Raw genomic sequence first — 24,620 nt, forward strand, 5'->3', positions numbered from 1 at the left:
ATAAGCCACAAAGTTGATCTATGGGTATAGTGTTTGTGAAGATAGATGAGGCTATTCCTGTTGGCGAGAGTTGGACGAGAGCCTCAAAATGGTGTTAAAATCAGCAGGTATACGTCACGCAGTTTGAAGAGCTTCAAGACTGCCAAGAATTGATGCGGACCGCAACTCGGACCATCTGCTTGCGTGGCTTTCAAAGACAACCAACTTGAACTCAAGTCTATCGGTGGCTTGAATGTCAGACAGTGTGGCTGTGAAGTACAAGGGTAGCTTCTCTGATTGGCTCAACCCTTTCATTTCATCGTGTCGGCTGGCGGGGAAGACCCGTCAAGGCCCAACAAAGTGGATCACCTTGTGGGTTTCGTTCGCGGCCTTCGTCACTGTACATGTGTCCCGCTATAGAAGGCCGGTCAGCGTTAGGCACCAACTCCGGTGATTAAGGGTACAGGTACCAGTGCACAATGGGGGATTGGCACAGAGGACGCTCCCGTTGCTCCTGCCAGGGGAGGCGGAGCACCAGCGATTACGCATCTTCTCCAACAAGGAACGGCGACTTGAACCGGCGATTAGTGCAGACTACCTCTACTGCTGCGACACCTCACACTCGCTGCAACTCCAACGTCCGTCTTTCCAAGTCCAGTCTCTCTTCCATCCTCTGACATACCGCCCTCACCACCACCACCCCGCTTCACAGCACACCGCACGCTACTACCGGTCCGCACCTAATACCTGTCATCGCGGACATTCGATCGTTACAAACATATCCCACGACAGCCTTGGTGGGAAGCGCGAATTGCTGGCCATAGCAGTTCAGGAGACAGCTTGAAAGTACACCAAAGAGAGACACAAGAGACACAACACCCGTCATGGTGAGTTGCATCATCCGACCTTCACAACAAGCCGACCCAAGCCCACTCCAATCCAAGACCAAGGGGATGTGCCGAATCCTCTGCGCATTACCACAACAAACAAGCACTAACTAATGTCTTTCTATCCTCACAGGGTATCACAAAGCGATCAAAGGACAAGGCCGCGCGGGCCGAGCGCTCTGCTGGCGGAGACAAGTCCAGCTCGGCCAAGCCCAAGAAGGCCACTTTCGACACCACCAAGAAGAAGGAGATCGGTGTATCAGACCTGACACTACTCAGCAAGGTCTCCAACGAGGCCATCAACGAGAACCTGAAGAAGCGCTTCGAGGGACGCGAGATCTACACATACATCGGCCATGTCTTGGTGTCCGTCAACCCCTTTCGCGACCTGGGCATCTACACCGACCAGGTCCTCGAGAGCTACAAGGGCAAGAACCGTCTGGAGATGCCCCCTCATGTCTTCGCCATTGCCGAATCTGCCTACTACAACATGAAGGCCTACAGCGAGAACCAGTGCGTTATCATCTCGGGCGAGTCCGGAGCCGGCAAGACCGAGGCGGCCAAGCGCATCATGCAGTACATCGCCAACGTGTCTGGCGGCGGGTCGGGGGATATTCAGCAGATCAAGGACATGGTGCTCGCGACAAACCCTCTGCTTGAATCCTTCGGTAACGCCAAGACGCTGCGAAATAACAATTCGTCCCGCTTCGGCAAGTACCTCCAGATTCACTTCAACGCTCAGGGCGAGCCCATCGGTGCCGACATCACCAACTACCTCCTTGAGAAGAGCCGTGTCGTCGGCCAGATCGCCAACGAGCGAAACTTCCACATCTTTTACCAATTCACAAAAGGAGCTTCCCAGCAGTACCGCGAAATGTACGGCATCCAGAAACCCGAAACATACCTCTATACCAGCAAGGCCAAGTGCTTCGATGTCGACGGTATCGATGATTTGGCCGAGTACCAGGATACCCTTAATGCCATGAAGATTATCGGTCTCTCGCAGCAGGAACAGGACAACATCTTCCGAATGCTGTCGGCTATTCTTTGGGCAGGAAACCTGGTGTTTAAGGAGGGTGATGATGGATATGCTGCCGTATCAGATCAGTCTGTGGTTGATTTCTTGGCATACCTTCTCGAGGTTGATCCCGCTCAGCTGGTCCACGCCCTCACGATCCGTATCTTGACCCCAAGGCCCGGTGAGGTTATCGAGTCTCCCGCCAACGTTCCCCAGGCTACCGCGACAAGAGATGCCCTGGCAATGGCCATTTACTACAACCTGTTTGACTGGATTGTGGAGCGTATCAACTTGTCGCTCAAGGCTCGCCAAGCTACGACAAACTCAATTGGTATCCTTGATATTTACGGTTTCGAAATCTTCGAGAAGAACAGCTTTGAACAGCTCTGTATCAACTACGTGAACGAAAAGCTCCAGCAAATTTTTATCCAATTGACACTCAAGGCCGAGCAGGATGAGTACGCGAGGGAACAGATCAAGTGGACGCCCATCAAGTACTTTGACAACAAGATTGTGTGCGACTTGATTGAGTCTACCCGGCCCCCTGGTATTTTCTCTGCTATGAAGGATGCCACCAAGACGGCCCACGCTGATCCAGCGGCTTCCGACCGCACCTTCATGCAGAGCATCAACGGCATGTCGAACCCCCATCTCACGCCCCGTCAGGGTGCCTTTATTGTCAAGCATTACGCCGGTGATGTGACGTACAGTGTGGACGGTATCACGGACAAGAACAAGGATTTGCTTCTCAAGGGTGTGCAGAATCTCTTCCAGGCCAGCCAGAACCAGTTCGTCCATACTCTGTTCCCCCAGCAGGTCGATTTGGACAACCGTAGGCAGCCCCCTTCTGCCGGTGACAGAATCAGAACTTCCGCGAATGCTTTGGTCGATACTCTGATGAAGTGCCAGCCTTCGTATATCCGTACTATCAAACCCAACGAGAACAAGTCACCAACAGAGTACAATGAGCCCAATGTCCTCCATCAGGTCAAGTATCTCGGTCTTCAAGAAAACGTTCGCATTCGCCGCGCCGGTTTCGCATACCGTCAGTCGTTCGAGAAGTTTGTCGACCGCTTCTTCCTACTCTCGCCTGCCACATCATACGCTGGTGAGTATACCTGGACAGGCTCTTACGAAGCGGCTACAAAACAAATCCTCAAGGACACGAGTATCCCGCAGGAGGAGTGGCAACTAGGTGTGACCAAGGCCTTCATCAAGTCGCCCGAGACTTTGTTCGCTCTTGAGCATATGAGAGACAGGTACTGGCATAACATGGCGACGCGCATTCAGCGCATGTGGCGTGCGTACCTTGCATACAGGGCAGAGGCTGCCATCCGTATTCAGCGTATCTGGAGGAAGAAACGCGTTGGTGCCGAGTACCTGCAGCTCCGTGAAGAAGGCCATAAGGTGTTGGGAGGCCGCAAGGAGCGCAGGAGAATGTCTATTCTTGGTTCCCGTCGGTTCTTGGGTGACTACCTTGGCATCAATGCTACCACCGGTCCTGGTGCTCAGATTCGCAATGCCATCGGCATTGGTAGCAACGAGAAGGCAGTCTTCTCCTGCCGCGGTGAGCTTCTTGAGCACAAGTTTGGTCGTTCCAGCAAGCCTAGTCCTAGAATCCTGGTCGTGACCAACAGCAAGTTCTACATCGTCGCCCAGGTTCTCAATCAAGGTCACGTTCAGATCATGGCAGAGAAGGCATTCCCATTGGCTTCTATCAAGTTCATTGGGGCGTCTACCGCCAGAGACGACTGGTTCTCCTTGGGTGTTGGGTCGCAGCAAGAGCCCGATCCCCTACTCAACTGCGTGCTCAAGACCGAGATGTTCACGCAGATGAAGAGGGTCATGCCCGGAAGCTTCAATCTGAAGATTGGCGACGCCATCGAGTACGCCAAGAAACCCGGCAAGATGCAGTTGGTCAAGGTGTTGAAGGATGCGCCAACCTCGCAGGACTTCTACAAGAGCAGTACTGTTCATACTCAGCCTGGCGAGCCTCCCAACTCTGTGTCCAGGCCCCAACCCAAGGCCAAGCCTGTTCCTCCAAGGCCTATTACCAAGGGCAAGCTTATCAAGCCTGGCGGTCCTGGTGGAAGACCAGCGAGAAATGCCAACCCGAACCGCACGGCTCAGCCCCGGCCCGGCGGTGGTCCTTCTATTGCTGCTTCTAACCCTCTTGCTTCTTCTGCCGCTGCGGCTTCTAGCAGGCCTGTTCCCGCTCACCCTGGAGCAGCCTCTACACCGGCCGCTACCAAGTCCCTTCCCAGTCATACGAGGCAGCAGTCCAGCACGTCGACCGTGCGCCCTCCGCCGCCGCCTCCTCCAGCGCCGGCTGCTAAGCCTAAGATCATGGCCAAGGTACTGTATGACTTTGCTGGCACAAGGGAGAACGAACTCTCCATCAAGGCTGGAGATATGATTGAGATTGTCCAGAAAGAGAACAATGGTATGTTTCCCGCCCCTCCCTAGCCATTTATCTTCGTCTTGAAAATATAGAAATCCTAACAACCATTATCACAGGCTGGTGGCTGGCCAAGACCCCCGAAGGCCAAGCATGGGTTCCTGCCGCATACGTAGAAGAGCAAGCCCCCGCACCTCCCGCCGTCGCTCCCCGTCCTCCTCCTCCTCCTCCCCCCGCTGCCAACGGTGGCGGTCGCGTAGCTCCTCAGCCGCCAGCCAAGCGACCAGTCGCTGGCCGTAAGCCCGCGCCCGCGCCCGCTGTGGCCTCGCTGCAGAATAGAGATTCGGGCATGAGCTTGAACGGAGCGAACGGATCAGGAAGCGATGCGAGCAGGAGCAGTACGCCGACGCCGAGCATAGCGGGCAGTTTGGCGGATGCCTTGAAGGCGAGGAAGCAGGCGATGGCGAAGAGAGATGATGATGAGGATGACTGGTAGTAGCCGTTCGTCTTGTTGCTGTGCAAGCTATCGTTGTCATTGAAGCAGGGATTTTAGGTCGTTGTGGGGATTAATCAAAGGATGTGTGTGTGGCAGAACGCGGAGAAGCGCAGCCGGTGCGTTCAGGCATATATTTATATATATCTGGCTTTATAAATATTCAGCTTTAGACAGAAGCGCAGGCGGGGCATGATTCCTCTTTTTTACTTCGGCGAGTTTCAACAGTTTTGACGGTCCTTGAGAAAAGGCAGAGCGGTCGGTTGGTATCTTTTACAGTTTTAGAATTAGAGGAAATCACAACGTACAAGTATGGAACTCCCAACACCCGTGTTATAGAGTGGGTGGGGAGTGCATAGTGGCCATCATCACGACAAGACCAATGGAAAAAAAAAAAAAAAAAAAAAAAAAAAAAAATTGTAGGCTCATCAAAATTAGATCGAACGCGAAATGTGTACACTGTATAGGGACATGTCAAGGCTGTGTGTCCTGCGACAGTCGGTGGCACGCTTGCCGCCCTTTACATATGAGGATGCTGAATTTTGCCCAAAAAATGTAAGAAATAGTAAAAGGTCAAGGTGCCGTTGAGCAAGCCAAGTGAAGAGAGATGCGAAATAAAGAGAAGTAAAAAGGGAGGGTGAAGAAATACGCGAAGAGAAGTCAAAAAAAAAGTGAAGAGAGAGGTTACATATATGTTTGAACCGAGAAGAAGAATAAGAAAAAAAAAAAAGGACGTAAAAGAAGTAGAAAGAAGTGAAGCAAAAGGTGAAGTAGGATAAAACGAGGTGAAGAGACGTGAAGTGAAAACTGAATTTCAAAGTGAAGTTGGGTGATGAACTGTATAGAAGATGTTTCAGAAAAAACGACTTCGATTCAAGATCCCTTTTCGCTAACCTATCTGCTACACCTTACATTACCATCAAGTCTAGCAAATAATTGTCTTCAACCGCCAACCTCGGTCTCCTTTTTCTTTGGTCCCTTTGATCTAGTTACCGCCTCTCCATACAGCAACACCTGTACTTTTCTTTCTCAACAAACTCGGTCGTTGTGCTCCACCTCCCAATAAAGAGCTGCTGCTACCTCCACTCCCATTTCCGTTACTGCCATTCCCGCCACCACCGCCACTCCCTCCTGCAACACCAGTCTCACCCCCACCGCTAGTATCACTCCCAGCGTTCCCGTTTCCACCAGACCCCCCTGAACCAGAAGCAGAAGAACCAGAAGAAGCAGCAGCAGCACTAGCAGCACCAGCAATATGTTTCTTCAACCGATTCCCCAAACTCAATCTCGCCGCGCTTATCGGCTCGTCTCCATAGGGTGGCGGTTTCAGCGCCGTGAACCCTCTTCCGCTGGGCGTGCGTTCGTGATGTGGTGGTCTTTTGCTGTTGTCGCTTCCACTGTCACCTACTCTCGGGGTCGTCGTCGTCGACGACGATGATGTGGTGGTGGTATCTTTCCCACCACCCGTGTCGGAGCCGCCAGAGGCTGATCGGGAAGAGTTCCCGGATCGAGAACCGGATCGAGAATGGTGCGAAGGGTGCGAAGGGTGGAGCGGGTCATTCGAAAGCGAAGGTATGCCGCGTGAGGAAGCGACGGATTCCCACTCTTCGCGGTCAATGTCATTGCCTGAGAGCAGAGTCTGCGAGGCGCGGTTGGAGTTGGAGGCCGTGAATTGGGTGGTGGCGGTGCCTTCGTTATTGGAGTCGGCGGAGTCACCTGAATTGTCGTCGGCTGCGATGTAAAAGTGGGAAAGGTTGGAGGAGCGATGGCCGTAGCCACTGCTGTAGCCGCCGGTGGCGGCGAGGTGAGAGGCGGAACTACCGCCTCTACGCCGGCCGAACTGGTGCGGGATTGTGTTTGTGGTGATGCCGGAGGGGGAGGCGGTTGGGACGGCGCGGCGATTGGTGGGGTGGGCGCTGCGGCTGCGGTCGCTGGAGCCGCCGTTGGAGCTGGTGATGGCGATAGTGGGGAGATCATCGTCGTCTTCGTCGTAGTCATCGTCGTTGTCGTCGTTCGGACGGTAGGCATTGGGATCGGAGCGGCCGCCGCGCATGAACTTGGCGAGGTCGGTAGGTACGCTTCGGCGACGCGGTCGGCTGCCGGTGCCTCCGGTGGCGACACTGGCGACGCCGGTCAGGACGGTCTTGATGGAAGATCTTCTTGATATACCCGACTGATTGCCTGAACTCTTCTCCTTGTCGCGGTCCACCTGCTGGTGTAGACTTCCGCTGGCGGCGCTTCTCATCTTATTCATGGCCGCCACGGCAGCTTGCAAGGCCGACCATCTCTCCACGTGCGCGGTGCTGGCATCTTCGACACAGCAGCAGTCATCACCCGCTGGACATTCTTCTTCGCCCATCTCGTGCCACTCAGCCAGACAGGCTTCGTGGAAGGCGCAGCCGCAGTTGAGACAAGGTGGGTAAAGCGCGGCGATGGGCTCGAGACAATACACGCAGCGCAGCTGTTTCTGTTCTTTCTTGTTACCTGCTTTAACACACCTATGGCATGTACCAACGGCACCGCCGTATTTGCCCTTGGTTGGCCTGGTGTACTCCACCGGATCAAGCTGCTCTTCATGAATGCGGCAAATGCCCGTAACATCAAGGCCGCGACCCGAGGCGATCAAAGCCTGGAGTTGCTCTTTCCGTCCGCCAAAGGCAGGGTTTTGGCTGGCACTGTTAGCAGCAGTATTCTCAGCCGTTTCGTGATCGTAGTAGCCATCTATGCTATGCGTGACATCACTGTAGCACCCAGAGCTCGATGTCTTGTCGCCCTTGAGGACATTGAACTTCATGATCTCGAGGCGAGATAAAGGCTGGCCCCACATTTGCAACATCTCGGCGTAGGCATAACGGTAATACGAGTAGACATGGTTGCGGCTTGGATCGAGAAGAGGCGTGTTCAGCCATCCATCGTCGTCAAAGAGCCCCTGGTTCTCTGGGACGACCGAGACGGCAACAGGTACCAAGACCGTCATATCATGATTTCTACTCTCATCATCTGAGAGTGAAGTTCGTGCCGTACCCGGTGTTTCGGGAGCCGTACCCCCAAACACGGTTGAAGTTCCCCAGGTAACACTTGGAGCAAGGTTGTTGAAGATGGCTTCGGCAGGGCTAGGCCGCTTGCGTGGTGGGGGATCTGGAGGTGACCCCGAAACCATTCCAGCCAGTGTCTTCGGGAGGCTGAAAGCTGCAGAAACAGCCGTGTTGGAGCGGGTAAAGAGCCTATTGCTAGGCGATGTCGATAGGCTTTGAGTTTGATCGCCTTCTCGTAGATGATCTCGAGACATCTTCGGGGGAGTTTCGCCAGCGGAGAAGGAGTTGGGTGTAGGCTCAAGTAAAGCTACGACGTCCTCGATTCCTGGTGACTCTGAGTATATTGCAGGAGTATGGACGGTTCTGGGAGTCGTGATGGCACTACTAGCTTGACTCTTGTAGTTAATATGCCATAATGCTGGGTCGGTAGGGAAATACTCTAGCGAAAAGGAAGGGGCTTTCATAGGCAGGGGTGTCTCAGGCTGAGGAAGATGTGAGCCTGCATAGGCTACCCCGTCCTCAGCGGACGAGTCTCCGAAGATGCAAGCCAGCATGGCTAGCATCTGGATGTCAGCTACCTTTTCAAAATAGTTGAAAAGGTCGGCAATCAAGCTCTGGGCTAATGGGTGGTAACCCCACTTGACACGGCCAGATAGATTACTGTCCCAACCAAAGTGCTGTGCATACTCGTCATCCCGAACCCGTGCCGAGGCGTCCCTGGCTATGACAAGGACGGATTCTTTTCTATTTTGCTGTTCATGGATTTCAAGCGGGATGTCATTCCGCAACAACATGGCCGCATAATGCCATATATGAACGAGATCGTGATACCCATATTTCTCCGCGACCATGGCATTATGCATGCACACCTCAGCGCCATCGCCAAAGATCGCATACTCCTGAGCAAACTGTTTCTGCGATGGAAGTAGGCTGCGCAAATCGTGAAGGGCAATGATATTCTTAGGCCTGGCTGGGAGCCTTCTTCGACTGATCCCCGTTCCGGTTCCGGTACCAGCGCCGGTGCCTCCTCCGCTGGAGCGCAACGAGTCGTTGGTACTCCATGTCTTCTTGAGACTACGCCCACCAGGTTGATGCCATAGACTGATCTTGTGCATGGTTGACGGCTCCGAGTCGCTGGATGAGCTGGATTCTGAGTCTTCCGACCCATCACTCATATCGTCAGAACCCGAGTCATCATCGTTGTATCTACGTCTTGGAGGCGGCGAATCCTGGGTGAGACGACCGAAACCCGCAAAATTTGGTTCTCCTTTCTGTCGATCGCGGTAGGCGTCTGAATTGGAGATGGAGAATAGTGCGAGGGCTTGTTGTTCTTTTGAGGGGAAGAAGCACACAAGTCTGCCGTCGTTGGAAAATCTCGCTCCGCACTTTCTGGGCGTCGGCACTGCAATGGGGCGTTGTGTTGGAGCAAGGGTGGCTGTCGGATCAAGTTCAGTGCTCGCCGTAAGGTCCTGTGACATTGAGACAGATCCTCTAGCCTGGACATCGCTGTCTTCCTCGTCACTGGAGCTTTCGTCTGCTAGCGCTTCGATTTCCTCGTCGTTGAGATCCCTTACATTCTTAAAGAGGGTGGTACTATTTTCGAGGTCGACATCGCCGAGCAAGTATGAGAAGGCCACCTCGAGGCAGTTTTGTTTCCTTTCGAGGAACTGATTGGCAAGTATCTGCAGCTCGCGCTCGATCTTCTCGTGAGTTTCTTCGGGCATGAAGGATGTCTTTTCGACATAAAACTTGGGGGCCTTGCTGGTGGGATAGCTGGTTGGAATATCGACTTTAACCTTGATGAAGATTCCCTCGTCGTTGAAGCCCCATGGCCCCTTCAATGAGGCGTTGAGAATCAACGCATCCATATCGATGTTTTCCCATTTCACGTTGGGAAGACGATTGCTGACGTGGATGAACTCGTCTTGAATGGATTCCGGTTCAGCCCAGTCATCGTCATAGGCACCATGGCTGAAAAGGCCAGAGTCTTTGATGCTACCTCGTCCAGGGCCATCGGACTCGGATTTCCGCTTGGTCATGGAGATACCTTTCATCCACCCGATTTGCAATTGACTCTTGTCCATACTTTTGCCGCCATTCACCTTGGCCTTCATTGGAGAACCTCGCCACGTAGGCCCAACCCGACGGAGATGGGAATTCAGGCCATAGCTGAGGGCACTTTTGCGATACTGACCCGAGCTTCCCGGACGCGGGTCGCTCATGGTAGCAGTCCTGCGATCGCGGTGGACAGTATCGTCGACTGCGCGGAAAGTCTTGTAAGCTGCGCCTTTGCGGGTGAGGGCCAGGTTCTTCACCACAGTCTTCCCTTTGACATAGCCAACGGACTCAAGAATGTCGGGCTCAACCTTTTGCAACCGCAACTCATTATCTTCGCCCCAGGAAACCAACTGAAACTCGCGCTCATCAACACCCTCGCTAGTGATTGATCCTCGGGTTCTCCACAGAAATTCTTTCACTTTGTGGTTTCCGTGTCCTGAGAACATGGCAACGGGTTCTGATGCGCTCGGAGCCTCTGGGGCGGTTCCCCGATCGTACAGGTAAAGGTTGCCCGGTTCATTCTGTGGCATGGCAAGCAAGCCGTTGCCAAAAGGGGTATGCCTAGCTCGCCATACTGGAAAGTCGGTGCGAATGACCCGCTCTGGTTCATCGGTCTTTTCGTAGTTCCAGAACTTGATGGTTTTGTCCAAGGAGCAGGTGACCAAGCAGGGGGCGTCAGTCCGATTCCAGTCGATACCGTAGATTTTGGACGTGTGAGCACAAATGGTCTTGAGGGGTTCGACAGTCTTTCGGTCGTCCCAGATATGAAGCCATCGATCGTGAGCCGAAGCAAGAACATGAGGGTCTTGACGACTGTATTTGACCTGCGTTGCACCGGCAAACCAGTCACAGAATGACAGAGCAGGCTGTCTCGGTCTTCTCAGATCCCAGTGATGAACATAACCGTCAACTGAGCAACTGGCTAGAAGATCTGGATGGTGAGCCGAAAAGTTAATGTCGGTGATGGCTCGACTATGGGCTTGCAACGAGTGCTCGATGGCTCCAGAGGGCGAGTCATCCCTCATGTTGAGGTTCCATACCAGACAGCGATGATTTGCTGTCGAAGCCACCCAGTAGTCACGAGCTGCAAAGGGAGACCATTGGACATCAACCACCAGCCACGGGAGGCCATGGCTGCTCAGTCTCCGTGGGGGATTCCATGGCGAGTCCAGGTCTATGATAGCGAGGCCCTCAGGGGAAGCAAGAGCAACATCACGGCCCGAGGGTGAGATGGTGGCGGAGCCTACCAAGCCATCAACATGGATGGTCAGGTCGGCATCGAAGCTCTCACTGTCGAAGGCTGACTTGATTGTTTTCGCCTTCTTTGGCGGAGAGTCAAATACGGAGGGCATATTGCGGGATTAGGATTGGACGAGACGGTGCAGCATGGTGCGTACCCTCCCTCATCCCATTCTCAGTGCTGGAGTTTGACTGAAGTGGTAAACCAAGGATGAGTTGAGTTGAGTTGACGGGACTTGACGAGACTTAATGTTGGACTAGACCAGCTCCCCCAAGGACGAATAACCTGGCATTCGTAGGGCGTCTCGGGAATGGTGAAGTCGAAGGTAAACCGGAGAGATCACAGGTCGTCGTCGTCGTCGATCAATGCAAAACATATCGAGAGGTGTCGATAGCAGCGGAAGAAAGTACGAAGGCCGGCAGGTTGGAAACAAGTGGACGTGCAATGTCAATGAAGAAACCGTTCGGCCAAGAAGTAGACTCCCTCTCTCTCACTCCAGTCTCTCTCTCTTCAATGGAAGGTCAACCTGACAACGGCGTCAACCTCGACAAGGCGCCGATGAACAGTTAACTGGACACAGGAACGGCAGTGGTGCAGTGGCAGGCAGTGACTTTGGCCAGTACACTAGACGTAGGAGGTACCTTCTCGATCATGTGGTCTGTGCGCTTATCGCGAGATCCCGATTAGAGGGATGGATGATGGATTCCATCCCGTCACATGGATACCTCTAGGGTAGGTAGGTAGGTCACCTCCGGCTGTCGCTGTCAGGGCCGTGACCGCTGTCACAGGGCATTCAGTGGTTTCATTAAGTACGCCCGCCGTCAGCGCATCCCACACACCTTCTTCCACCCGACTTTGCCTTCCAATCATCCCGCGTTCCGTCGTCGAGAACTTCCTTGCTCCGTTGTGAATTGCCTGTGTCGCAAGAGATTCTGCCGATTTCGACTTGTCTCCAACAAGTTCACAAGGAATCGACTGCCTTGCGACGATTTTGGTCTAGCCATACCTACCTACCTACCTACGTACTACCGCTTTTACCAGACGTTCCCTTATTTACAGGCCCTTTCGCTCCGTGATAGCGCAGTACACTGTGCGTTACCTCTGTCTGCCTCGATTTGTCAACCGGAGCCTCCGAAACGCCTCTTTAACTGCCCTCTGACATCCAGCATAACAATCGGCGATAACCCCTCCACTTGCCCTCCTGTCTCTCCCAGCCTCAGCGACAAACATTTTCCTCACCACAATTTCTCCCACTTGCTTGCCGAGCTTCCTTTCGCACTAAACACCAGCAGCAATTAATCTAATCATTATGGCGCTTCCGAAGCGGATTGTGAAAGAGACCGAAAGGCTGATGGCGGAGCCGTACGTACATGCCATCCTCATCCCAAGAAGCAGACAGTCTAGACCAAAGTCCTAACTTTTCCTTCCTGATCGCAGTGTCCCCGGTATTAGTGCTGTTCCCCATGAGGACAACCTTCGCTATTTCGACGTCGAGATCCACGGCCCTTCGCAATCGCCATATGAGGGTTGGTCTTCCTTAACCCCCACGGCTCCCGATACATTCATCTCTACTTCGATGCGCCATGAGAACATACAACATGATTGCTAACAGGAGAACCAAACACCAACACAGGTGGTGTCTTCAAGCTCGAACTCTTCCTCCCCGATGACTACCCCATGACCCCTCCCAAGATCCGCTTCCTTACCAAGATCTACCACCCCAACGTCGACAAGCTGGGTCGCATCTGCCTCGACGTCCTCAAGAGTGAGTAGTCCCCAGAAAGGAAAGCCGAGATAGTTGAATACGCCAGTTCCGAAAAGCTAACACACGATACCAACCCGATAGACAACTGGTCCCCCGCCCTCCAAATCCGCACCATCCTCCTCTCCATCCAAGCCCTCCTAGGCGCCCCCAACCCCGACGACCCGCTCGCCCCCGATGTGGCCAAGACCTGGAAGGAGAACCCCAGCGTTGCCGTCGCCACCGCCCGGGAATGGACACAGCAGTACGCCTTGCCATCCCAGTAGGGTCGGAGGCTGGCACCAGGACTCAACGAAATCCCGGGACAGGGCGGCTAATGCGCCGACATGTGACCCAAATGGAGGAAACTATGACCCATAACGGTTCGGGCCTTAGGACGGCCATTGGGTTCTAGATTACAATTGAGCACAGGAGCAGCTGGTTGTTGTGGCCTTGCGGCAGTGATGGATCACCAAGGACAACAAGTGGCTGTGGCAATAAAAACAGAGAGATCATGAAGGAAAGCAGTGGAAGAAGTCGGTCTAGCTAGGTGTTTGTGTGAAGCACGGCGCTGGTGGTGTATCATGCACACGCCCACGGTGCATACGGAACGCACAAAGAGAGAGCCTGTGAGAGGGGAATGAGGAAGGGAAGGCTACACGAGAGAGATGGAGAGACAACGAATACTGGATCGATGGACGAGGAAGGGGCACGTATGATGGGATGAGTGGAGGATGCTATGGTGGATGCAACAGCCACGCGGCGCCAAGGCAGACACTGGAAGGAGGAGTTTTCCAACATAGAGAACATCCTTTGGAAGCGGTGTGTTTTCGGGTGGTTTTTTTTTTCCCCGCAGCGATAGAGTACCGGGTAGGTCTTTTCAAATACTACATACATATCTTGCATCATGACCGCTGTTCGGATGTGCGTCTGAGAGTGTGAGCCTTGGTAGGCCAAGTAGGTAATCTAGGCAGTTCAGTATGAAGAATAGATTAGTCGGGTTTTGATCAGATATAGCGGTAAGCTTCAAATACACTCACGAAACCACTGACCAAGTGAAGCGGGATGTGGTTTCTGGATAAATCACACTGACTGGCTAAGTAGCTTCTGTACAAGCGGAAACAAACTTGTAAACGGAATACCGAGGACACTGAAAAAAGATCAAAATGCAATCACAAATAACGCTGATACCTGCAGTCCTTTAGAACAGACAACTATAACTTATTCATATGATCCCGAGGATTCCAGCTGGGATGCCAAGTCCAGAGCTTTACGATAGAACAGACCGAGTGGTTAACTATGGAATGGAATGGATGGTTCCAAGGGAGTTACTAGAGGGAGGGAGGTTCATAGAGGACCTGAAGTGGGAGATGAGGCAACACGCAGGAATTTAGGGGCAGGACTAAGGATTCCATTCATGAACTGGAACCCGTGTGTTTCTCCCTTTTTTGGATGGGAGGGAGGAAGGGAGGGCCGAAGAGGACTAACTGAACAGACGGACCAACTTGATTGAAACGGGCGAGAGAGGTTGTGGACGGGAGTAAGTATATCGATCGGGGGGAGCACTAACTAACCAAGTACCACAGACAGTCTTTCGGAGGAAAATTGGTTAGTTATAGAATGTTCCGTCTCTCCGTATCGATTACTAGAGATATGTAGATAGGTTACGTGATTGATGTCTATCTGATATCTGATACAATATCTGATGTTTCCTGATGTTCTGTCGACTTGGCTATCATTTCTAGAATCGAGGTAGGTAGGCACTTTGTAGCTTTAATCACACGTCATGAACAAACAACAACAACAACAACAAACGCAACGCAGCACGGTGGAATCATCGCGGTCCGTCCAAAATGATGAAAAAGGTTGACATGATAGTTCCTTATTGACAGACTATCAAAGGAACCAAGTGAACATGGTCCTGCTCCGTCACAACTTCTCGTCAGGACAGGGAGCTAGTTTAGTTGCCCAAGTTGCTCTAGTATTTAGAGGTATCCTTTTAGAGAGGAATATATATTGCACGAAACGTGACGCAACACCACCAAGTTGAATGGAACGGAAAGCGATAAGAGCAGAAAGTATGCGGTACGAGCACGAGCACACGCAGGAATCAATAGCAACGGAACGGAGAATTAAAGCAGCAGTAGTAGAATAGAATAATTATATCAAAAAAAAAAAAAAAAAAAAAAAAAAAAAAAAAAAAAAAAAAGTCCACTTATGCCCAGGGGTATCTCTCTATTTGCCGGAGTTTCTTGTTGTTGTTTTGTCCTGTTTTCTCTCCATGGTTTTATCCTCCTATCCCTCTCGCAGACACGAAACTTCTCTCTCTCTCTCTGTGTGCGTCTTGCTCTTGACTGGACTGAAATGGATAGGACTTTGTTGATTTGGACGGAATCTTGTCACTGAGAATGGGTAGGTAGTTCGTGACGACGACGACGATGACAATGGCGACGACTGTGGAAGCGGGGGGAGGGCCGTGGTGGAGATTGGATTATCTTTCTTTTTCTCTCGATTGTTGCAGCAACGGCATTTAGTTATTTGATGTGTCCGTTCTTTCTTTACCAATCCAGTATGCCAGCAGTATGCCAGTTGCATGCCTGATATCAATTTGTCCAGTCCCTTGTCCGCCGCCGTCCAATGTTCCAAACCCTTTCCCTTCCAACGCAGTATCGAATCCAGCATGGCATCGCACATCCTCTCTTCCCTTGAAAATAAAACGCAAAACTCGGGGTTGGTTGGGTCCTCCCTCTTTCTCCTCCTATCCTTCATCCTACACGGTGAATGCTAATTTTTTTTGGGTTATTCCCTTTTCAACTCTTCATTCGCCCGCAGATCCGATCCGACGCCTTCTCTTCCCTGCCTCCATCAGCTAATAACCAATCTTCTTTCTCTTCTCCTTCCATTTCCATCCCCTCTTGTCAATCCGGTGGTCCAGATCGTGCTGACTTGTAACACCTTCAAAGCGCCATTGCGTCTGCCCATTTGGTTTGATCCATCCATCCATCCATCCATTCGATCCAAATGTCTGTCTGTCTGTCGGTCTGATTGACTTGTCCAGGTTTTCCGCCTCGATAGCCCGCAGTGGTGGGTGCCAGCCTTGCCATTGTGGGAATTTCCAATAAGATAAGAGAACAAACGGACCTCTCGACTCGTTGTTGCTTGCCTATGTTTACATTGTGGTTGTCGCAGAGTGTTATAGTCGATCCTCTCGTTTTCTTTTTTTGCTGATTTTGGTGGGTGGAGGGGGAAGAGAAAAAGCCGGTGAACTGAAAAAAGAATCCGTTTCGTCTAGTCCGCGATGGAACAACGACGACGACGACGACGAAGACGAATGATTATCAACCGGCGGTCAAAAGAACGAGATCAATATACGGGGAAAATAAAGATCGTTTGGAAACAGTTTGAAAAAGACCACCTGTTCCAACGGTGGTAGTTCAATATTGTTTGTAGAAAATAATAGAAACACAAAAAGAATAAAAATGTCAAACGCTAATATGCCATGCCGCTGAATTGTGTGTGTCCACTTCGCGCGAAACAAAAATGTGTGCGATGTGTGACGTGATGATGCCGATTGAATGTGTGTGATGTGTGCAATCTTTTGTCTTCCAGATAATTTAAATGTTGTAATCAAAATGTCTTCTGTCAAAAACTATGGTATCTGGATGTGTGACCATGAAACCCCATCCTAGTAGCAGGCCGGATGATGAGAGAAATAGAGAAGCCTGAACCTTGTTCGCTGCCAACCAACCTTACACTCAGCACTATACACAGGACTCGCTCACTCATTGGAGCAAGACCCTTAGGAACTGAACTGAAACATCAACTCAGTAAGCGACTTGAGACGACGGCGCGGTCTCAAAGTACGAGGGCGCCTTTGTTGATGATGATGTTGATGATGCTGAAGTCTGATGTTGTGCTGCTGGTGGGTATGATTGGCTGTGCGAGTTCGGCTGCGGTGTCGGGGTCACCGGACAACGGGGAGCAGGATATTCCTTCATCATCGTGCCATTTTGTGCGAAGCTGGCAGCGTCGGGGGTGATCGGAGGGGTCATGTATCCATCAGCAGCACCGGGAACGGCTCCCAGGCCCTTGTGGGGAGTGCTGTAGACATTGGACGCCTTGCTGGAGTTGGGGGTCAGCTCGCCAGGAGAGGAAGGCGGGGCACCGCCACGACGGTTGATAGCGGCCTGCTGAGCGAGGAAGTCGGCGAGCTTGCCAGACACTTTGGAGAGGTATGCGCTGGAATACTTCCTGGAAAGCGTGACGGAAGGCTGGTGAAGGTGCTGCGAAAGAGCCAACAGCGTAGCGTTCTCGACCTGGTCCCATTCGCCATCATTAACCTCGGGCTTGCCCAAGATAGCCCTCGCCAAGACCAAAGAAACCCGTGCCATGATGGATGGTTTGGTGGAAACGAAATCCCTGTGGTACAAGGCAATCTCGCAAATGTATGCCGCCATGTGTTCGACATCCCTGCTGTCCCTTTCCTCGGCCACAATCAACTGGGTGAAAAAGTCGACGGTCGGGTGTCCAATGTTCCAGTCGAGAGTGTTGAGAACGTGCATTTCCATCTGCGTAAACATGCCGGCATCGTAAAGCCCACAGCACATGTTGTTGAGCTCGTTGATCTGGGGAACTCTGTCCTTCTTATCTCCATACTTGGCGGCGATCAGTAGGGCGGCGCAACCGACGAGCTGGTAATGCTGCTTGTAAACGACACGCTTGGAGCAGTACCGATCAAGAAGGTTAACGGTGAGGAAGAGGGTTTCGGGGAGGAGCGAGAAGGCAGCGTGAGCCTCGATAAGGAAGTCGATAAGGTACGGGCGCATGAACCATTGAATCTCGCGTTGCATATCGATGAGGTTAGCATCGGGTAATGTCTCATCCTATTAAATTCAAATCCATGTCAGCACGATTTGAACCACCCAATCAGAAACGCACATGCACAATCTTACCTCCATGTGACGGATATGCTGCATGATATCCTCAAGGTACTCATCGCAAGCAAGTCGCGAAAGGTTGTTGGCGATCATTTCCTGCTTGTTCCGAGCGATGAGCTTGGCAGCATCCCGAACGTTTACCCTTGGCGCGGGCTGGTCATCGGACTCGACGAAGAAGGTCTCGTCGTTGTGACGTGAGGTAACCATTTTGATGTGGGTGTGGTGGTTGTTGTTGGAAGTTTTTGATTCTCGTAGAGTGGCAATGGCTGAAAGAGTGGTGAGTTCCGAGTTCTCCTGGAAATCGTTTGTTGCAGTATTAGTTGTTGGAATGAGCCGAAAGAGTGAGGCTCAAGTCTGTAGAGTTATCGCGTGCTGTAAACGGACGAGTATTAAAAGTATTAGAGAGTGTGCTGAAATATCAAGTCTTTCGGATGCTTTTCTGTAGAAGGAGTGACGGTGGCTGTTGATAACGCCGGGCTGGGTTGAAGTTGTTAAAGACGAGAGGTCGAAGGACTCTCGTCAAGGTGACGGGAGGAGTGTGTGCCTGTGGCCGGGACACACGAGGTTATGAATAATGCCGTCTGAAGGGGCTTCTAAACGTTCCAAGTCAGCTAGATTCGCTTTGCAGACTTGGTCCCCAGCAACGGACGGACCGTTCCTGAGAGTACAGCCAGGAGGCTCCCTGGATCTCTGATCAATTCTGAGCTCAGACGGGTTGATGTCGCGACTCCACATTTCAAGGGGTAACTGCAAATTGAGCACGCTCATTGGACAGATCTGATCCATCAAAGCCCAGATCTAGGCTGGATGACTTTCTTTGTGTGCTCGGTGGATGGTGGAAGGAAAGAGAGGGAAGTGTCCCGCTGTGTATCCTATCATTGATGGGATGGTGATCGATGCCCTATGGGGCTTGTGAAATTGCGCGATGCATAACGTTGCAGAAGTGAGGCTCGGATGACGGGTTGAAGAATGCGCAGGCTTCGGCAAGGCAAGACAATGCAGAAAGAAAAAAGAGTCCCTTACCGCAACGGTCGACACAGTTCTGAAAACTTGAAGCGACCAAGGTGGGAGCGACGAGCTAACGTGTCCCACAAAAGGCAACCTTTGGATCGACGACAAATGCTTCAGGCGTGCGGGTGAAGATGGGAGATGCCGCGGGTCGGTGGCATGTGTCTGGAAAGGGAGAAGACAGCCACAGGTTAGCTCCAAGTTCAACATCATATATCATTCCCTCCACTCATTTCTTTTCATTTCTCAGATCCAGTTCAGTCTCGCCAATGGATGAATGCTATGACATCACTGGAATCTGAGATTGAGTTGACTATCCAACCCCCTCCAGTGCCCCTCCCTTTAGCGTCTCTTGCGTACCTCTCACTGCTCTCTCTTTCAACTCCGAGGAAAAGGCCAGCAAAGGCTTCGCACGGGGTCGGATGTTTATCGTCGGGATTCGGAGACGGCAATGTCGATTCGAATCGGCTGGGTTGGCTGGGGCAGCGATGCAGATAGGCGCAGTCGCTGAGTAGGGTGGAAATCGAATCGAGGTCGGCGTCGGCGAGGTGGGTTGCTCGGTTCGGGAATGAGGGATGGGTGGGTGTTGCCGGTATCCCAAGGGTGTTCGTGGGAACGAAGGGAGTCGGAAGGGTTTTATCAAGGGAAGTCCTCGTCGTCGGACCGAAGAATGCCCTTTTTGGGGGTTGCAGTACGAGATTACGGACTGCGGTACCGAAAATGCGGTAAGGGGGGTGGTGGACTCGGGAGTGCAGAGCAGACACTTGACTTTGTCACAGGAGGCTAAAAAGCACGAGGGAGCAATGCAAATCGAAATGCAAGACTCTCTTTGCTTTCTAACTACTCTCTGACCCGGTCCTTATATTCTTAAAGCGGTGTTTCGGCCCGGGATGATGGTAACTTGTCGGTATGGCCCAGGATTTCGAGCATCTAAATCTCCTCCTTCCCTCCTTTTCTTTTTGGCGGAAAAAAAGGAATACACAAGAGAACCACGACGTCGGGACGATCGGGGATCTCTTTTTTTGGAAGGAAATGTTTCGGAATAGGGAACGACTGAGGGCGGAATGGGAGGAGGAGGGAAGAGGAAAGGGGAGGAGGAGAATAGATATTTGCTCGGGTCGAGCGAGCGAGCGAGCGAGAGAGAGAGAGAGAGGATGGAGTGCAAGAAAAGGGAGTGGACCGGCGGCAGAGATTGGTTAAAGGGCCATTTAAGACAGGGCCCCCGGCAAGCTCCTCGTACTGTGTACTGTGCTTCCGCTTCACGTTCGCTTCACACACACACACACACACTCAGAAAGACCGAGCACCACTCTGCCTATCCGGGGGTGGACAGTATTGACGGGTGAGCCAAAGTGGCAGTAGCAGTAGCAACGTCAGCAAGCAACGGCCGCACAGTGAAGGCATCCGTCCATGTTTTTTGCCAGCAAGACCTTGACGAAGGAGTGAGTGCAGTGGTCACTGATGGTCAGAACCAGTGTACTAACTTTGTACTGTTCGTACCCCGTAAGAAACGTCTTGGCCAAACCTTTACCCAGTCTGCCAGTACGATTGCCCTCGACTGATGACTTGAGATGGATTCCCGGATGCCCTAGCGTACGGGGGCATGGATGGGATGGACATGGAAGGAGGGCCGCCCCATGTCCAGGGAAGGTCCGGGGTACCCCCCATGAGGGTATGGAGCTTGTAGTGTACATACCTACCATTTCGCTGTTCATCTTTTCTGGTTCGCAATCCCAACCGTGGAGGTGAGGCAGTGAATGCAAAGTCTGAAAAGCGAAACGACTCGAAATCAGTGGTAGCCGTATATCTTCAATGCCGAGATCAAAAAGGGAACAGACAGTTTCAGGGTGATGTGATGGAGCTGATAGACATCGTATTGTATCCTTCCAACCTGCCTTGTGTTGCGCAAGACGATGGAAACAACCAGGCCGTCCCCGTCCCCGTCTCCGTCTCCGTCCCCATCTCCGTGCCCCAGGCTTTTAGCCAAACAAAGTAAAGTTGAAGCGAAGGAGGACGAATATTTCAGTTACAATTAGAGCCCGGTAGTGTACATACATACCTACAGTTTTCCTGGCCGCCACAGAGCACCACCCCCCGTAGCCTACATCACCGTCCGTGTCCGTGGGTAGGTCAGACTGGGAGGTACTTCTTACGGGGTAGCCAAGGTGGGATGCTTCGGCTGTATGGTAGGTGTGCCAGACATGACAGGCGAAAGAGGGTTCCGACCTTTTGATACGGCAGACCGGATTCAAGGTCGGCGATGCTATGACCTGCCCGCCTGGGACGCTTCAGGTTGGTAGCAATTGTCTCTTCTCTGACTGCACAAGGGATTTTGATGCCTACAAAACCCTACCGGTTCCCCGTAGTGGTGTCGAATGGACGGATTGACGGGATTGAATTGATGGATGTGTGGAGTGTCAGGATGTGCCAGCCAGCAATCGCAAACCAAGGAGACGGTATGGACCTGCCTCAGCTTTGGAACATGCCGTGCACCCGTATGTATATCCATATCTCGAAATCTGAGGATCGTGATATTGCTGTTGCGCGTTTCTCAAAACGGAAACAGCGAAATCTAACGCACCGCCCGTGGCCGCCCGTGTGTGGTCCGTGCAGGTGCTTGACGCTAGAATTGCGTCGATTCGTTTCCCTCTCGGCTACACAAGTCCCCTATCCTACCGACTGCGTATCCGGAGGAGTGGTGAATGACGATGACACTGGTGAGATGCAAAGTGGAATCGGATCTACTTGTTCGGCGAGCTGGCATCTTCCCATGACCATCTTTGTGCAGGATTGCGTCTTGCCAGGGCTTTCAGCAGGGCCACAGGAACTTTGCTGTCTTAGGTCTGGTTCGACGACTGGCATGACCGAAATGAGGACTTGTCCGAGGATGTACACTACAGTACCAACCAGCCTGAGTGGTCCTGGAGTGGAGGTGGAGGAGCGCCCGCCGGGAGTGGACACACCACCGCATTGCAGCAGCGCCGCAACCATGGAGCAACCTGGACGGCAGCCAAGACATCATTTTGTTCGTTCAAAAGACACGGTATTATCTCATTATCAAATTCAATGGTGTCGCCGTTGCCAATCTGCTAGTGTCATTGCTTGTGTTTGGGTGCGAAACCTTAACAGTCACAGCGGGACATTAGCATCCACGAAGCGAGGTTCTTTCTAATGAGGAAGGAACACTTGAACCAACTGAATTGGTCAGTGCGCGTTGCAGTCCCCAGTCGGCATAGGTAGTGCGAAGAAGGAAGCACTCCACCAATCCACGAAGCCTGGAGGAGCTCCCGTCCGATGGCGCAGGCAATGATGATGCCCTGGACGGAAATCCGAAATCTCACTTTCCACGATCCCTTTTTATCCAAAGGATCCACTTCCATGCTCGCCTCAATCCAGTCAGCAGAGCCCATAGGGGTGTGGGATTACCGCCAGTCATGGATTCAATGTCACACCATGCCATTGATCATGGCCGTTCACTAACAAACAATGGCAACGCCTTGTCGTCGTCGGCCTCCCGTCAATTGCCTTGTCAAGTAGTGGCCCTGCCGTCCAGTTTGCTGGGAGAGTTTGCGATGCACCTCGGCAGCACAGTCAAGCGCCGAGTGTGATTCGATGTCATTGAATCTGTTTCGCAGCGTAACATTCCCTCCTCGTGAGCTACATAATCCAACCATTTGCCCCCTTTACCCTATTACACTTACGAGTAGCAGATCACCTGGAAGTATACTTGCGACCAAAGGGTGTCAAGATGATAGCCTGACTTGACAGCTTTTAGCAGCGTCATAAGCAAGCAAGCAGCAGTCCGATAGACCCGTGCCACTCTGCTTGGCTTGCCTGTCTTTTGCCTGTCCGGAAAAGCAAAGAACCTTGCTGAGTGTATAGGTGGTGGCAGCATTGCCTGTCATCAGCTTCACAGGGCGGTCGGCTCCAGGAACTCGGCACGTCAAATCTCCTGCCCCTGGACGTCCATCCATGCTGCTGACCTTTTGCTAATGTCCTCTCCACGATGGGGCAAAAGGTTTGTTGTGCTTGAACACTATGGAACAAAATCTTGAAGCCCGTAGTCGCGTGAAGCTGTGGCGGGAAAGCAAAATGTGCTTTGGACGGACGTTTCCAAGACCATGGTCTTTTGGGTGTGTACTCTGTTTGTTTATTACATGGACATGTGTCTGGTGACATCTATCGAGGTGGTTTTAGGTTCTGTGGTGTATGGGGCCCCCTTCTATCACCTCACCAAACACAGACTCCTTCCGCCGGATGCGCTGCTGTAGGTTGCCGTCTCAAGCGTTCCCAAAATACTGTATTCCATGGAAGACGAGGTCCCCTTGTGGCTTGTCGGCTGTAGTAGTCAGTTTGCAAAATTCGCATGATTTTTGCGCAGAACCATGCTGGATTGGTGATATGCGGCGGCGGACTCGGAGTCGTTGAAAAAAGGCAATACGATTCCCTAAATATAATTCATGTAACATACCCTTCTTGTACTGTAATGTCGAAATTTTTCTTGGCTGATTTGTTGACCCCTCGAACCCCCACCTCTCAACATCAAAATGTACTGCGTATAGTGAGTGCATGCAGCATCTAGATGGCGTGGAACAAACTGTATAGAGAGACCAGGACAGCTTAGCTGCGTGTCTTTTTGACATCAAAAGTACGGGTCTACAGATGCAGATGACAGGTCCGTCAATGATTTGGCCTGCGTCCTCATTAGTAGTGTACTCGAACGAACAAATTGCACAAAAACCCGTTCCCGCTGCCTGGCCGGAGGCCTATGCACGCAGGTCATATGCATCTCGCTCGGTTTCGTTATGAAGCTGTCAAAAACACAACTATATAAAGACAACATATAGGATGAACCAAAGAGAAAATCTCCCTACAAGGAACAATGGATTTTTGCCCAACGGTTGGTTCCATCCCATTGACATCCAACCTCTTAGATGCAACCTTTTGACCGCCAGTTACCGCTGGGTCCCAATGAAAAGACGATCCTCTTTGATACCGCGTTTTGATCGAGAAAGGCTTCAACAGATTTCCAGACACTTCATCAAGCCATGTTGTTCTAAAGCGGGGTTCATGGCGTCTTGACGACTGTACAGTATTCGATAATGCGTCGGCCAGACAGTGGGCCGTTCCTGATACAGATGGCAACAGTGGACCTCAAGCCATTATCACCACTATGATGCTCACTTGGTACACAGTTTCACTGTATTCACTGCGTACCCAGAACTTCGGACAACTCAGCACATCTCGCCGCAAGCAAGCATTCAGCACCTCCATCACATATAGGCGTCTCTGCGCCCTCACTGCTTCAAGTACGCAGTAGAGATACCACTATGTGCCACCATTTTCCAAGAATTTGTAAGTAGTACTGCTGCGCGTACGTATCGTCGAATGAATACACTGTGGTCGATACACTGAGGGAAGCTATCAAAGCGGGGAAGGAACGGGGGCGGCCTGGAAGAAGGAGCAATGGAAAGTCGTCACTGAGTACCTATAACGGAAGGTTTCGCCGCTACAACTGAACCACCAGGCCTCATCGTCATTATTTCGCACGGCAACTACAACCAATGCATCCGGCCGGATTGGATGAAGTTGCCAGCGTTCGATATAGCAGTGGCTAGATGACAGGACCCTAGACTAGAGGTAAGGACTACCCACCAATCAAGGAGGTGGAACGCGCTGATACACGTCCTGGGAAAACCAATTCAATTCAACTGAAGCGTGTTTTCACCACTTTTCAACATTCAACACGGTACCACCACGCACCACAAGCACCACCCACTGCGGACAGCAAACCCAAACCTGGCCGGGTCAAACACTCCAAAACAG

At 52.0% G+C, this 24,620-nt stretch overlaps 4 protein-coding genes across 4 annotated transcripts; 2 read left to right on the forward strand and 2 right to left on the reverse strand.

The window, feature by feature from the left end:
* Positions 1–461: 461 nt before the first annotated feature.
* B0T23DRAFT_385177 (myosin-1) lies at positions 462–5,160 on the forward strand. Its single transcript, XM_062837520.1, has 3 exons — positions 462–866; positions 1,000–4,327; positions 4,402–5,160. Exons 1-3 carry the CDS (start codon positions 864–866, stop codon positions 4,776–4,778), a joined length of 3,708 nt encoding a protein of 1,235 aa, XP_062691022.1. The 5' UTR covers positions 462–863; the 3' UTR covers positions 4,779–5,160.
* Positions 5,161–5,629: 469 nt separating this feature from the next.
* On the reverse strand, positions 5,630–11,684 carry B0T23DRAFT_455348 (uncharacterized protein). The gene has a single exon (XM_062841230.1). It carries the CDS (start codon positions 11,218–11,220, stop codon positions 5,761–5,763), a length of 5,460 nt encoding a protein of 1,819 aa, XP_062691023.1. The 5' UTR covers positions 11,221–11,684; the 3' UTR covers positions 5,630–5,760.
* Positions 11,685–12,417: 733 nt separating this feature from the next.
* B0T23DRAFT_406531 (ubiquitin-conjugating enzyme E2 13) lies at positions 12,418–13,136 on the forward strand (the record flags this gene model as incomplete). Its single annotated transcript, XM_062839116.1, has 4 exons — positions 12,418–12,470; positions 12,546–12,634; positions 12,742–12,873; positions 12,955–13,136. The coding sequence occupies 4 exons, from the start codon at positions 12,418–12,420 to the stop codon at positions 13,134–13,136; spliced, it is 456 nt and encodes a 151-aa protein (XP_062691024.1).
* A 3,537-nt stretch (positions 13,137–16,673) lies between these two features.
* Positions 16,674–17,993, reverse strand: B0T23DRAFT_321948 (cyclin-like protein; the record flags this gene model as incomplete). Its single annotated transcript, XM_062835266.1, has 2 exons — positions 16,674–17,732; positions 17,802–17,993. 2 exons carry the CDS (start codon positions 17,991–17,993, stop codon positions 16,674–16,676), a joined length of 1,251 nt encoding a protein of 416 aa, XP_062691025.1.
* Between the last annotated feature and the right edge of the window lie 6,627 nt (positions 17,994–24,620).

Source organism: Neurospora hispaniola, assembly GCF_033458365.1.
Source record: "Neurospora hispaniola strain FGSC 10403 chromosome Unknown B0T23scaffold_6, whole genome shotgun sequence".
NCBI classification, from domain to species: domain Eukaryota; kingdom Fungi; phylum Ascomycota; class Sordariomycetes; order Sordariales; family Sordariaceae; genus Neurospora; species Neurospora hispaniola.